The sequence below is a fragment of the Hemiscyllium ocellatum genome, chromosome 20 (genome assembly GCF_020745735.1).
Source record: "Hemiscyllium ocellatum isolate sHemOce1 chromosome 20, sHemOce1.pat.X.cur, whole genome shotgun sequence".
NCBI classification, from domain to species: domain Eukaryota; kingdom Metazoa; phylum Chordata; class Chondrichthyes; order Orectolobiformes; family Hemiscylliidae; genus Hemiscyllium; species Hemiscyllium ocellatum.
Window position 1 is genome coordinate 8791827 of NC_083420.1, and position 15822 is coordinate 8807648.

Consider the following 15822-nt stretch of genomic DNA (forward strand, 5'->3'; position numbering starts at 1 on the left):
ATGTCTGATAAAAATAAAGTTGCATGCAGAATGATATTGACATTTTAATCTCCATGGTGTTCATCCCCAAATTTTCTGATCACCACCATTGCAAGTTTATCTTCTGAAAATTGAATATTTTGTAGGGCTGGGACACTCTCATTTCTGAGGAGATCCTTGCTTTGTGTTCACTCCTTGCTCTTTTGCATTTCTGTCAAGATCTTTTAGAGCAATCTGGCTACTGTTTAACAGACTTGATAGTTATTAAAGTTGTCACAAAGCATGTTTTGATGTCTCTGATTTTAGCCAATAAGTTCCAGAAATACTCTTGCATGTAGGTTGCAGGTTCGTTCCCCAATCTGTGTAATAGTTGAGTTTAATGGCAGTAAGTTACAGTTGACCTCCACATCTCTGGATCACGGAAGGGAAAACAGACTGAAATTCAATTCCTCAGCTGTTATTTAGAGTATAATTTTAAGCATTATGTTGTTCTGATAATGTTGGTAGTTTTGCCACAATTGTTGATCAGAATTTAGTGAATGTTGTGACATTGCTATAAATCGTGATTAATCAAATTACAGTAGTTCCTCCCTTACCCGCTGGGTGAAAATGAAATGTACATTCCAATATGTACCACGGAAGCCTGAAACCGCAGAGAGGAGCGAACCCATCCATTTGAATTGAAAATTAACCTTCCCGGCAGCCCCCGGTCCCTGGTTTCGGAATGTTCCCTGTAATATATTCAGGCTGTGGTAAATCGCGGGTAACTGAAACCGCAGAAAACGATTCTGCGGATATGGGCATCACCCTCTATTTTGTCCATCAATTCCTGATCCTAACAGAAATGCTCCAGACTGCAGCCACTGACATAAGCATTCTTTAAAAGTAATAAAATGTAAACCTTGTCCAAAGACTCTGGCTTTTTGTACCCGATGAACATTGCTCAATTCCTGACTTTTCACAGCGATTGTTATTGGCTTAGAGCCTTTATACAGAAGCATATTTAAAAAAGAAAGAAAGAAAGAAATTGGACATCATCAGAAAGAAAGTTATTAGAAGAACCAAGCAAAGGCTTTGTCCAAAAGTTTGGGTTAAAGCAGTGCCTTAAAAGAAAGAGGGAGTACGTGAGATGAGGGTGGGGCTGGCAGTGCTTAAATGTCAGACCAAGGAAGTCCAGGTGATTCATGAATTGGCTGCCAGTGTACTGTGAATGAAGAAATACAGTAAATGTCAGAATCAGGTGCACAAAGTTTGGATGAAAAACTGGAGGTTATGGGGCTGGAGGAGGTTATAGAGATAAGCCATGAAGTGGTTACGTTATCAGAATTTTAAATTGAGGGTGTTGGGAGCCAAATCAGGTCAACAGTTATACTTCTGATCCCCTGGGCCAGATGGGATTTATCCTAGGATTCTCTGGAAGCCAGGGAGGAGATTTCAGAACCTTTGGCTTTGATCTTTATGTCGTCATTGACTACAAAAATAGTGCCAGATGACTGGAGGATAGCAAATGTTGTCCCCTTGTTCAAGAAGGGGAGTAGAGGCAACCTTGTTAATTATAGACCAGTGAGCCTTACTTCGGTTGTGGGTAAAGTGTTGGAAAGGATCATAAGAGATAGGATTTATAATCATCTAGAAAGGAATAATTTGATTAAGGATGGTCAACACTTTGTGAAGGGTTGGTCAAGCCTCACAAACCTTATTGAGTTCTTTGAGAAGGTGACCAAACAGGAGGATGAGGGTAAAACGGTTGATTGTATATGGATTTCAGTAAGGCGTTTGATGAGGTTCCCCATGGTACACTATTGCAGAAAATTTGGAGGTATGGGATTGAGGGTGATTTGGCAGTTTGGATCAGAAATTGGCTAGCTGAAAGAAGACCGAGGGTAGTAGTTGATGGGAAATGTTTACCTTGGAGTTCAGTTACTAGTGGTGTACCTCGAGGATCTGTTTCGGGCCACTGCTGTTTGTTGTTTTTATAAATGATCTGGATGAGGGCATAGAAGGTTTGGTTAAGAAATTTGCAGGTGACTGAGGTCGGTGGATTTGTGGATAGTGCCAAAGGATGATGTAGGTTACAGAGGGGCATAGATAAGGTGCAGACCTGGACTGAGTGGTGGTAAATGGAGTTTAATGTGGAAAAGTGAGAGGTGATTCACTTGGGAAGGAGTAACAGGAATACAGAGTACTGGGCTAATGGTAAGATTCTTGGTAGTGCAGATGAATAGAGAGATCTCAGTGTCTGTGTACGTTGATCCCTGAAAATTGCCACCCAGGTTGATAGGGCTGTTAAGAAAGTGTACGGTGTGTTAGGTTTATTAGTAGAGGGATTGAGTTTCAGAGCCATGAAGCCATGCTGCAGCTGTACAAAACTCTGGTGCGGCTGCACTTAGAGTATTGCTTACAGTTCTGGTCACCACATTATACGAAGGATGTGGAAGCTTTAGAAAGGGTTCAGAGGAGATGTACGAGGATGTTGCCTGGTATGGAGGGTAGGTCTTATGAGGAAAGGTTGAGGGACTTGAGGCTGTTTCATTAAAGAGAATGTTGAGAGGTGACTTAATTGAGATATATAAGATGATCAGAGGATTGGATAGGATGGACAGTGACAGCCTTTTTCCTTGGATGGTGATGGCTAGCATGAGGGGGCATAGCTTTAATTTGAGGGATCTTAGATACAGGACAGATATCAGAGGTAGTTTCTTTATTCAGAGTAGTAAAGGCATGGAACGCTCTGCCTGTAACAGTAGTAAACTTGCCAACTGTACAGTGCAGTACAGGCCCTTCGTCTCTCGTGTTGTGCCAACCTGTGAGACCAATAGTATCATTGAGATGGGCTTCAGATTGGTTTCACAGGTTGGCGCAACATCGAGAGCCAAAGGGCCTGTACTGCACTGTAATGTTCTATGTTCTCTGTTTTGTTCCCTGATGCAGATACTAATTACTGAGTCCTTGCATTGTGAAGTTTTATCAATCTCCCATCACATGATTTCAGATCAAGATAATCTGAAAGTACCTTTTCTGATGTAAAATCATCATGATCTGAAATGTTAACTGCTTTTCTCTCCAGATCCTGCCCAAATTGCTGGGTGTTTCCAGCATTTGATCTTTTCTTTATAACATGCTAACTGCATGACGAATGCTGAAAGCACACACCTTGAAGAGGAAAGTGTATATTTGGATGTCAAATGAGAACTAAAATGTTTGCACATATTAAATATTTAATCATTTAATTATTTTCAGGAATGCGTAATGTACAGAAGACGTTGGTGGTGCCATGTTCATCTGGTAGCTCAGGAAGTTCAAGCAATGATGCAGATAGTGGGGTTTTTGCTGTTCCTACAATTTTACCACCCAACAGTAGGCATAACAAAATATATTCACCCAGCAAAGAGACTGACTTGACCTTCAGGCAGCGACTGGATTCTTTCAGTGTGAGTTGAAATTTCTTCTGTAAATGTGACTGAAGAAGAGAACAAGTGCACTTTTTACTGTGGTTGATGATAATAGCGCTGTGTATTAAAAGATGGGATGTAATAATTTGCCAGTTTGACTGAGTCAAAATCTTGGAATTCCCTCCCTAACAGCTGTATTCCTTTTTCTACACCCATGGAGTGTAGTGGTTCAAGTAGGTCGTTCACCGCTAACTTCTCAAGGGCAATCAGGTAGTGGATTGACAAAACATGCTGGCTTTCCAAGCAATTCACATATGCCAACACAGCTAAAATGAAAGCATACAATTCTGCTGATTACTGCACTCTCAAATCAGTAGCGATTACCAGAGACCTAGGTTAATGCTGTAAAGACATCAGTTAAATTTAAATTTAATTATTAAATCTGGAATGTAACACAAGTCATTGATAGTTGTAAAGCTCATCTGATTCACTGAAGTCCTTGTCTGGTCTGGCCTACATGTGACTCCAGAAAATGCAAAACAAAATGTAACTCATGTTAGAAAAATCTTAACTTAAGCTTCAGCTGTTTATAACTAACCCAAATACTAATTTATGAAAAACTACCTTGATGTTGATAAGAGGTTAATAAGCAGGTGTAGTAAATAATTAGGAAAGCTAATAGAATGTTACTTCATATTGCAAGGGGAATTGAATATGTTATGCTTCAGTTATACAGGACATTGGTCAGGCCATATCTGGAGTACTGTGTATAATATTGGCTTCCTTATCGAAGGAAGAATGTAAATGCATTGACATAATTCAGAGAATACCCATAATGGGTGGGTTAGCTTAAGAGGAAATGTTGGATAGGTTAGGCTTGTATCTGCTGGTGTTTAGAAGACCAGAAGGTGACGTGATTGAAATATGTAAGATCCTAAGTGGCCTTTATGTGGAATGAATATTTCTTTTGTGGTAGAATCTTGAACTAGAGGTCGTGGTTTAAATGCAAGGGGTCAGTCATTTAACACAGATGAGGGCAAGTCTTTTTTTTTCTCAAAGATTTCTCAAGGGAGTCCATGAAACACTCTTACTGGAGTTTTTTGAATGTTTGTAACATAGAGCTAGGTAGGTAGATTCTTAATGAGCAAAGGAGCGAAAGGTTATCAGGCGTGAACAGGAGTGTGGAGTAATCATATCTGCCCTAGTCTCATTGAATGAGTGGCCTGCTTCTCTCCTTGTTTGTATGCATACGTTCATTATTGTAAAAAGTATCAAATGAGAGTAACAAGGCTGTGATTTTCTTTTCGAGGCAGTGCAGTACACCAAACTACTTTCATTTTGAGTCAGTGTACAGTAATTTCAACCTAAAGGATAGCTGTTTGACATATGAAATTCTTTGTCCAACTTTGCCATGACTTGGAGAAATGTTTCTTCTCTTTAATTCCTCATCAAAAAGCAAGATTGGATCTGGTGAAGAAATATCCAGAGTAGTTGATAAGAATTTGCTATTCATTATCCTTCTCAAAAACTTTAGACACCACTTCTAATAGATTGTACCTGCCCTCAATTCTGACAATTGAAATAATTTCACTATATATTTTGTAAATGTGTGGATTGCAAATGTTTTGCATTTGTCTGTATGATTTCTTGATGCGATTTGTGCATGAATGGTGAGGTCAATGCTAGAAATAAATCCTCCTTCATAGGATATTTATCTTAATTTTGCTGGGTGATAAGCTACAGTTAGAAACAAACTGTAGTTAATTCTTTAGGGATGTGAATGTTTTCACCGAACTGGTCATTTATCTCGTTGCTGTCACAATGGTATTCTTTCCTATGCAAACTGGAATTTGGCACGCTTAACCTACATAATTACAGTGAATAAATTTCCACTGTAGGTCATTGCTTATAAAATGTTTCAACGCACCTTGAACAGAAAGTACTGTATTATTGCATGTTATTTTCTCTATCATAATGTGAAATCTCAAGGTTGCTCACATACCAGAGGCCAGAATTCATTCCTGTATCAACTATTGCTTGTAGAATTAACCGTAAAACTGATTTAAGAGTCGAATGAGTTTAAATTTTCACAATCCCAGCTCCAACAATAGCCCACATTGCCTTGAGCTAGTTTTCAATGCATTTAGAAAACCTTAACTAGATGCTTTATTAGTGATTGTGGTGCCCATCAGTAGGTCTATGAACCTGGCTCTCTGATCACATCTGTTGCTATTTCAGAGGCCACCAGACATTTACTTACCCAAACAAAGGAAGTTACGAAATAATCGCCCACGCAAGCCGCTAGTGGTTCAGGTAAATGTTATTTAAATGTGTTTGTGAGCTAAACTTTTGAACTCTTGTGTTCTTTACAGCACAAATGTGTTTGATGAATTTGAAATATTGTTCAGTGTTGTTATCCAACTTGATTTGTGTATTCTGTGCAAATGTGTATTGCTTCCATTTTATTTTACATGTTATGGCAATAAATCCACAAATTTGTATTTCTAGCTGTTATAAATAGGGACCTAGTGTACAAGTCTGTACTTGTGTCATGTCAAATGTTTTGTCATCTTGATTTAGCTAGTAGCATGCTTGCTTCAGGGTCAGATTGTTTGTTTGTTGAATTGTCAAATATGATATAAAAGGAGGGCTGTCTACCAGTGTGCTGGCCTACTTGGAACCAACTCTACCAAATTAGTGGCTCATTTCATTACCTTGCATTGAAAATGAGTGCTGTGTAACAGCTGCTGCGATAACTACCCTCACTGTTCAACTGGGGAAGGCAAATGGACTGTTGACCTTTATTTCGAAGAGAATGTGGTATTAAAATAGGAAGGTATTGTAAAACTATTCGAGGCACTAGTTATTAATGTAAACAGTTTTGGCCTCCTCATCTAAAGGGAAGTAGTTTTGGAGATGATCCAGCGAACGTTCACTAGGTTGATTCTGGATATAGAGGGAGTTTTGCTCAGTGCAGAGCTTGGGTTTGTACTCAGTTTAGAAGAATGAGAGGAGCCCTTATTGAAACATACAAGATTCTTAGGGAGCTGGACAGGAAAGATGTGGAGAAGTTGCTGCTGCTTGTGGGAGAATCTAGGACCAGAGAGCACAATCTCAAAGTAAGAGTTGCCTATTTAAAACAGATGAAGAATATTTCTGTGGAATTCTTTACTGTAGAAGGCTGTTGAGGGTGGGTCATTTAAGTATATTTGAGACTAAGAAACCAAGATTTTTAACCAGAAAAAGAATCAAGAGTTATATGGATAAGGCAGGGAAATGGGGTTAAGGGTTATTAGCTCAGCCATGATTTTGTTGAATGGCTGCAGACTCAATAGACTGGCCTACTTCTAATGTCTTATGGTCTTATGATCGAATATTTGTACGGGCAAATAATTTAATTATAAGATGTACAAAAGGATGTTTTGAAATGACATGCTAGATGTAAATTTTAATTAAAATTACTGAGGTTGAAGTAGAGATGAAAAAAAGACCATCTCCCCTGTTCCTATTTTACTGAGACAGCTCTGCATGCATATGCTATCTTCAATGGGTACTGAGAATAAATGACATATTTATCCAGTTGTTTGAGTTGTTTATTCTATTGAGTTGTTTTCAATGTCTCAGCAAGGAATTGCAGAATGGAAGAATCTCTCACCTATTTTTGCAGTAGCTTGACTTGCTCTGAGCTGGAGATTGAAGACCAGGTTGACTGCATTTTGGTTACAGTGGGTCTGTGGACAAGGCAGGCAAGTAAGGTTTAAAGAATAATGGGCAATTGGATGAGGACAGGTGAATGGGAGGCAAATTTTGGAAGATGGAAGGGTAATCGGATCGAAGTCTTCAAGGTATCAACAAGAAATGATTGGGTTGGAGATACTAGAATTAGGTGGCATTGTCAAAATAATTAGGACCAGAGCATTTGTGAGAAATGTTAGGAAGCGTTCCTACACACACACAGGGTGGTAGATGTTTGTAACTGTCTTGCACAAATTGCAGTTGATGCTAGATCAGTGGTGAATTTTAAATTTACCAGAGGCAGTTATGTGGACTTGAGCACAGATCTGAAATGGCAGAATAGGCTTGAGGGCTGAGTGATCTACTCCTCAGTTCCATGCTCAGAATTGCATTTATTGGATTTATTTTTCTATTCCTGCCATATTTTGGTATGTTTTACTTGGGCAATTTTGAGCTGTAGAAATGTGAACTGAGGTCCCAAAAAATGGGGAAGTTTAAAATTCATTTTAGTACACCAAATATTTATTAATTAACATTTATCATCTAGTTGAGAATATTTAATATTTTTGTTCTATGCATATTTTAAGAAAGAATAAAATATAGATTTAATATAAATATTAAATACCATTCTATTCAAATTGAAATTTGTGTTCATTTCTTGCTGAGTAAAGCATTCTTCTTTTTCTAATCTTTTTACAGCGAACTCTGTTACCACGGCCAACTGGAAATTCCTCTCAACATGTTTGTTCCTTTTCCATCTTGTCCAATTCTGCCACAGGTATCTGTAATCACTTGAACAGATCACAGATCAACAGAATAACATAAAAGTAAATGTGGGATGTGTGGCAGGTCAGGCAGCATCTGTAGAGAGAAAACCAGAGTCCATAAGCTAGACTGTCATGGCCCCAGAATGCTGTATTTTTGAGAGGGGTTTGGAGGCTTTGGAGGGTGGTGATATCAACTAGGAAAATAGTGGGAAGCATACAAATGGCATACTGGCACATTCTGGCCACCAAGTACACATTCCCACAGACAGACTGACAAGCAGGTTAACTGATTGCACAGATCATTGCTCAATTTACATAATGGACACCTGAATGAAGCAATTCTGCTAGCAGTGGAGACTCCTCATGCCAGAATCAAACTCTGCAGTGGCTTGCATTGAGAGGTGACTTCACTGTATAAGCTCTATTCCCCCGAGGGTATTCTCCTTGACTCTAATGAGCCATTCGGAATGGTTATGCCTTCAATCTGAGGGCCTCTCCGCTTCTCCATTCTAAAAGATTTATGGCGCCTTCAATGGTGCCTCCATTTTGAATCATCCTCAAAGTCACTTACCTATCGTTCTAATGGAAGCCTGTTTGCTGACCTTAATGCACCATTTGGAGGTACCTCCGGGATGTCGCTGTGCTGCTGGCAAGTGCCTGCTCAGGTGCCCTCTTTTGTTGGGATGTTGGAGTCCTGAAGACAGCAGAAGCATCCAGCTCAGGTTTTCAGATCAATGGCCTTGCATCAAAATCAGAGGCAATTAGAGACATGATAACCTTAGGAGAAAGTGAGGACTGCAGATGCTAGAGATCAGAGCTGAAAATGTGTTGCTGGAAAAGCGCAGCAGGTCAGGCAGCATCCAAGGAACAGGAGAATCAACGTTTCGGGCATGAGCCCTTCAGAAATATGATAAGCTTAAGCAGGCAAGAGATAGGTTGAGGAGAAGACAAATAAGAATGAAAAGAAAGATCCAGAAAAAGGTAGGAGGCAGATGGTATTGAATGACAAGCGAGTGCAAGATAAGTTCAGTGGTATTAGGACAAGTAAAAACAAACTATTCAAACAGAAACCATGAAGGTAAATATTATAAACAAGAGAAATGGAAACCCCACCAGACAAAAAAACAGACCTCAAGGCTGGACATTTATCTAAAAGAGAAATTATAGTCATAGTGTTTTTATGGGATGGGAAAGGACCTTTCTGCCCATTGAGTCCAGCCAGTTATCAAATGTTAATCTATTCTGATCAAAGTTTCCAGTACTTGGCCTGTAACCTGTATGTTGTGGCATTTCAAATGCTCAGCTTTCTGGTTATATGTCCCTCTTCGAATGGAAAAAGATTTCTCCCTACCTATACCCCTCATAACTTTGTACACGTCAGTCAACATTCTCTGCTCTGAAGAAAACAACCCCAGTCTATCCAATCTTTCTTTGTAGCTGAATTGCTTTAGCTCAGAAAACATGTTGGTGACAACATCTCATTCGCACCCTCTCCAGTGTAGCCATGCCCTTCCTTTAGAGTGGCAATCAGAACTGCACACAGCAGTGCAACAGTGGCTTAACTAACATTATATACATCTCCATCATAAGCTGCCCCTTGCTCTTGTATTCAGTACCTTGATTAATAAAAGCAAGTGTCCCACATGCTTCTTTAGTTACTTTATCTATCTGTCCTGTTGCCTTCAAGGATCCACGGACAAACACACCAAAGTCCCTCTGATCCTCTACTTCCTAGAGTCTTACTATTCAACGTGTACACCCTTGCCTTGTTCGTCTTCCCAAACTGCATTGCCTCACACTTTACAGGGTTAAATTCCACTTGTTACTGTTCAGACCAGGAGACGAGCCTTTCTACACCATCCTGTATTGTAGAATGTCTGTGGTGCAGAAAGAGGCCATTTAGCTCAAGTCTGCATCAACCCTCCAAAGAGCATCCCACTGAAACCCAGCATTCCACACTATCCCCATAGCCCCACATTTACTATGATTAATCCATGTAACCTGCATATTCCTGGATATTGCAGGGTAATTCAGTATTGCCAATCCACCTAACCTGAACTTGTTTGGGCTATGGGTGGAACTCGCCTATGGTGCATTTCTACAGGTTTTATCTTGGTTGGAGAAAAACCTAATTGCCTTAAAGTTGTTTCATTTAAAGTCACACTTTTCAGCAGCACAACTACAATGTTAAGTGTCGACATGGACGTGTTGTACCAAAGGGTCTGTTTCCATGCTGTACATCTCTATGACTATTTGGTTTCTCAAACTCAATGCCTCTAATTTTAAAATTTTATCCCCGCTCATCCTATACTCTCAGGTGAGACCTGTGTGCTTTTGGTTTTTTTTAGGTACAGGTTCTTTCCGTCCTCTTCAGTCATCACTTTCCAAAGCATCTCTAGCTCGTCCTATTGTTCCAAAAGCCATTCCAGCATCTACTAGCCAGCTCTCTAGTAAGTTGCAATTGTTACAAAAGTTATTTTTCAAAAGAACCAAATGTAGCATTTTGAATTTTATATGTTATCAATCTTTTATTTTTCTTGTAAGTCCTCTTGATTTATAGATTGTGAAGAGCCGTAGTCAATCTTTTAATTAAGAAGATCGAAGGGCTAGCTGCTAATTTTTTAAAATTAATGCTATGGGTTGTCATAGTTCAATAAACATCACGCTCAATTGCATGTTATTACCCTTGTAATTTAGTGAACATAATTATCAGATTCTTTATTGCAGAAATGTTAATATTATCCCTCTACATTTTGTGATAGCAAAGGTCAATTTTGTTTTGTTTACTAGCCATTATTCTGTGGCTCTGTATGTGTTCATTTGTTTGTTATAAGACCATTTTGGTTATGCATTTCACCTTCGATGTGAAAACTTTTTCCTTGTTATAGCTTTACTGGCCAATTCTGTATTTCCTAGCCCATTCTACTCCTGTTTAATTGAATTATAACTTTGTAATGACGTATCAACATTATTGTCTGTTAACAATACTTTTTGGAAGCTTTCTCTGAGGTTTCATCTATGCAGTTTTAGTTTTTGGAACATGCTGTACATTACTGAACTATTATACGGAGGTGTACTTGTAGATTTCTGAATTGTGTCAGATGCTTATTTATATATGTATCAAAAACAAATATGATGTAATTGGAGTGCATTCATCAAAACTGTGTTCCTTTTGTGTCAGGTGCAATCGATATGGCAGCTAAAACAGCCGGCATAATTCCAGGCAGCCCGATCCAGACACTTGATTCAGAAAGGTCACAAGATTTGACTACTTTGTCAACAGAAGGGATCTCCATAGTAACCTCAGACCAAGAATTATCCTCAATCCAAGAGAATGGAAGCAACACAGAAACAACTGTGACAACAGTGAGTGTCATTGGCTGTCAACATTTAGTGTTCTGTAAGCTGTGTCTATGTGCTATTGTGAATATTGTATTGCAAGCTTTAGGTATTTTTCTGAGCTATGTTCTATGTCCACAGCATGCTTGTAATGAATATAGTTTTTCAGAGTAGTTTTACTAATTGGTTCGGGCTAGTGAGAGTTGAATGTCTGTTTCACTAATGGCTGATATAAGCAGCCAAAACACGCTGACGCTATTGTATATCTAATCAGTAACTCCACAGAGTAGCATCATGAGGGAAGGAGCTTTTCAGCATATGCTCCCAAATGACTAATTCTGTTCTTCGATGTTGGAGATTTTATCAAAATGGTAGAACCTTCATAGCAAGCTTTCTTATAATTGAGAACAATAATTGATAAATGAGAGTCACTAGCTTATGTCTGCAGTGCACAATAGCTTCCATTTGCAGTGATAAATGCATAATTTTGAAGGTTTTAAGTGACCTAAAAAGAATCCTATAAAATTGTAGAAGTACTCTATTTTATAAGCTTCTCATTTTAATGATGAGGTGTGGCGCGCTATAGGCCTATACCTGAGAATCTGATTAGTGTCTTCAGATCTCTCCTGCCAGGAACAGACACAATGGGCTGAATTGCCGCTTCCAGTGTTGTAAATGAGATATTCCTTGACCCCCTCCATTTCTGCTGCCAACCCACTAGTCTCCAGATGTTAACCTCCTCTTGAGCAGGGGTAGGACGCCCACAGGAAGGAAACCGGGTCAGCTTTAAAGAAGCAATGATGAGAGCGGCACCCAGCTGCTTTATTATTTGAATGAATCAGTCTCTTCAACCGATGAGCTGTTCATCTACAGAAGTCAGCTCTCAAAGAACAATCGAATACAAGTTTATTGACTGACTGTGAAAGCTACCCTCACTGTCACAAGCTGAAATGAAGCAAACTCAATATTCTTGTGTAATTAAGTGGATGGAACCCAAAGTTTCACTTTTTTTTTAACTTTTATTCTATGCAAGATGTTTAAACTAAAATAAAGAACAAAACTCAAATGGCATTTGAACTACCATGGGCAGCTGTGAAATCCATCAGTATTTTGCTTGAAAGTATTGCTTTTTAAACCCTGCTTTTATTCCGGTGTTTAGCCTGGAACATGCTTACGATTGTCTTGCCTGAGAGAATGCATCCTGTACCTCGTGACTACATTAAATGCCTTTAATCTGTAATACGTCTTTTCTGCACAGAGGGAGCTTGAAAAACATACACTTCAAAATGGACTGCCATCTCCAAGTGAAGCTTCCAACACGTTGTTCACTTCTCCTCCAAATGTCTCTGCACTCCTGGATATATCTTTACCAGGACCTCCTGATGACACATTGTCCCAGGGTGGACCCCACAGCCAAATCAGCGACTCTATAATTGAGCTTGCTATCAACTCTACTCAGTATGTCAGTGGTAAGTAGAAAACTGTATAATTGTTGATGGTTATGTATCTTCATCAGTTGTACATTGCGCTACAGGTTAATTTGAAAAATGAGACCTTTTTAATGTATCTGTAATGAAGTACTGTTGTAAGAATATAACAATAGACCAAAAGTGGGAAACTCAATAATTTAGGAAACTGAATGCTTATGTTGTAGTGAGCCATGCCTTCAAAATTTAATATTTGAATAACAAATGGAGAGTTAATCTTACCGCACTTTGTTGCTGTTATTTTACTCATTTTTCTTCCACATAAGTATTGATTTGTGCCCTTATTTTGTAGGTCTACACAGGAAATTAAATTGTGTGTATGAGCTATACTTAAAGAAAAGTCTTGCATTTACTGGTATATGTGACCAAAGGAGTCCCAACATATAGCTAATGAACTACTTTGAAATTTTGTTGTTGATAGAATGTAATTCATTTACTACATCCATTTCTGATTTAAATCTTGTCTTTTGTTTAAAAAGGTGATGGTGCTTCTCTCTCTCCAACAAAGTTGAATGGTGGTGACAACTCAAAGAGTCTCCCTTCTCCCTCAGCCAGTCCTCAACGAAACTGGATTCCCTCACCTACGCACGATCCACAGTGGTTTCCAAATGATTCTGGTGACTCTTCATTGGGTAGTCTATTATGTAAGTGTCTTCTAATTGGTTGTCCTCCAGACATAGCTTTACATTAAGGGGTGATAGATATAGGGCAGATGTCAGAGGTAATTTCTTTATTCAGGAAGTAGCGAGGGGGTGGAACGCACTGTCTGCAACAGTAGCAAATTTGCCAATTTTCAGGGCATTTAAATGGTCATTGGATAAACATATGGATGAAAATGGAATAGTGTAGGATAGATAGATAGGCTTCAGATTGGTTCCACAGGTTGGTGCAACATCGAGGGCTGAAGGGCCTATACTGCCTGTAATGTTCTGTGTTCTAAAGCATGTTTCACTACGTAGTCTCGAAACGCAAACAATCACAAAAACTGTCAAGATCTTGATCCCATTTCAAATCTCATGATTCATCAAAAGGCAAAGACTTGTTTCTCTGTTTCTCTTCAGTTAATTCTCATTCATACAAGTAGTAAAATACTCAATGTAGCTAATGCTGTGTGGGTTTAGTATATTAGCATCTGTTTTGAGCTCTCTAATTTTGCAATGATCTTGATGTAATTTTTTTTCTCTCTGTTTAAACATGATGTTTCTCTGGATTCCAAAAATACAGGATAGATCAAGCTTTGTGTCTAGCTGTTTGTTGTTTAAGCCTTTCTGACAGGTACGGAAAGTTTAAATTATAAAGAAAGGCTGGATAGGTTGGGGCTTTTTTTTCACTGGAGCGTAGGAGGTTGAGAGGTGACCTTACAGAAGTTTGTTAAATAATGACAGATATAAATAAAGTCAATGGTAGTTGTCTTTTCCCTGGGATGGGGGGGTTTCAGGACTATGGGGCATATTTTCAAAGTGAGAAGAGAAAGATTTTTTAAAAATTGTTTACGCAGGATGAATCACGAGTGGAATTAACTTAAAGTCATAGAGATGTACAGCACAGAAACAGACCCATTGGTCCAACTCATCCATGCAGACCAGATGTCCTCACCTCATCTAGTTCCATTTGCCAGCACTTGGTCCATATCCCTTTCTATTCATATACCTATCCAGATGTCTTTTAAATGCTGTAATTGTACCAGCTCTGGCAGCTGATTCCATATGTGCACCACTCTCTTTCTGCGTGAAAACATTGCCCCTTAGGTGCTTTTATATTCCCCCCCTACCCTAAACCTATGCCCTCTAGCTCTGGACTCCCCTACCCCAGGGAAAAGACATTGTCTTTATCCATGTCCTTATGATCTTATAAACCTCTATAAAGTCACCCCTCAGCCTCCGGCACTCCAAGTAAAACTGCCTCAGCCTATTCAGCCACTCCTTGTAGCTCAAACCCACCAACCACGGCAACATCCTTATAAATCTTTTCTGAGCTCTTTCAAGTTTCACAACGTCCTTCCAACAGGAAGGAGACCAGAACTGCACGCAGTATTCCAAAAGTGGCCTAATCGATGTCTTGTACAGTCTCCACATGACCACCTGACTCCTATGCTCAATGCTCTGACCAACAAAGGAAAGTTTACCAATGGCCGCCTTCACTATTCTATCTACCTGTGACTCTACTTTCAAGGAACTACGAACCTTGGTTGGTTTGTTCAGCAACACCCCCCAGGACCTTACCATCAATTGTATAAGTCCTGCTTTGATTTGCTTTTCCACCTCTCATTTATCTAAATTAAGCTCCATCTGCCACCCCTCAGCTCATTGGTCCATCTATTCAAGATCCTGTTGTAATCTGAGGTAACCTTCTTCACTGTCTGCTACATCTCCAATTTTGGTGTCATCTGAAAACTTATTAACTGTACCTTCTATGTTCACATCCAAATCATTTATATAAATGACGAAAAACAGTGGACCCAGCACCGATCCTTGTGGCACACCTTCCTGAGGAAATGCTGGATGTGGGTGCAATTATGACACTTAAAAGTCATTTGGATAGATACATGAATAGGAAAGGTTTTGAGGGATATGGGCCAGGTGGGACTACTTTAGTTTGGGACTGTGTTTGGCATGGACTCGTCGGACCGAAGCGTTGTTTCTGTGCTGTATGACTTTAGTGGTTTTGCTTGTGTGTATGTAGTGAAAGAATAAAGTGGAAAATGCAGCAATAATCTAACTAGTGGCTGGTCATAAATGGCATTAACAGTGTTCTGTGGCTGGGGCAGCATTCTTGCACGAATTCCACACCAACAACTGAAGAATGGTGAGCGTAAATAAAAGGGAAATGTGTCTGAACTAACATGTATTTAGAAAATGGGGGAGATATAGCAAATTAATTCCACCCAGGAGTTTTGGGATCCTGGATTAATCTATTTTGTTTAATTTATCCCAGATCAGTTGTTATATTACGTTCTTTGTTCACTAATAAATTATTTTGTTAATAATATTGGGATTGAATGTGAGCCACACTTGTATGTTACCGTCATTACTTCAGTCTAAAAATAGAGTAGCAATTTGAATTGAATTGAATCACCTCAATTGTCACATGTACTCAATGAGTACAGTGTAGAGTCTACAAACT

At 39.2% G+C, this 15822-nt stretch overlaps 1 protein-coding gene across 2 annotated transcripts in view; it reads left to right on the plus strand.

Moving 5' to 3' along the window:
• The window catches only part of cramp1 (cramped chromatin regulator homolog 1), a 55863-nt gene that overhangs the window by 32301 nt on the left and 7740 nt on the right, over nucleotides 1–15822 (plus strand). For both annotated transcript variants that reach the window (XM_060840477.1, XM_060840478.1), the window contains exons 12-18: nucleotides 3220–3410; nucleotides 5610–5684; nucleotides 7806–7884; nucleotides 10222–10323; nucleotides 11055–11239; nucleotides 12471–12681; nucleotides 13179–13343. In XM_060840477.1, coding sequence (XP_060696460.1) covers nucleotides 3220–3410; nucleotides 5610–5684; nucleotides 7806–7884; nucleotides 10222–10323; nucleotides 11055–11239; nucleotides 12471–12681; nucleotides 13179–13343 — 1008 coding nt within the window. The remainder of the gene's footprint in view (nucleotides 1–3219; nucleotides 3411–5609; nucleotides 5685–7805; nucleotides 7885–10221; nucleotides 10324–11054; nucleotides 11240–12470; nucleotides 12682–13178; nucleotides 13344–15822) is intronic.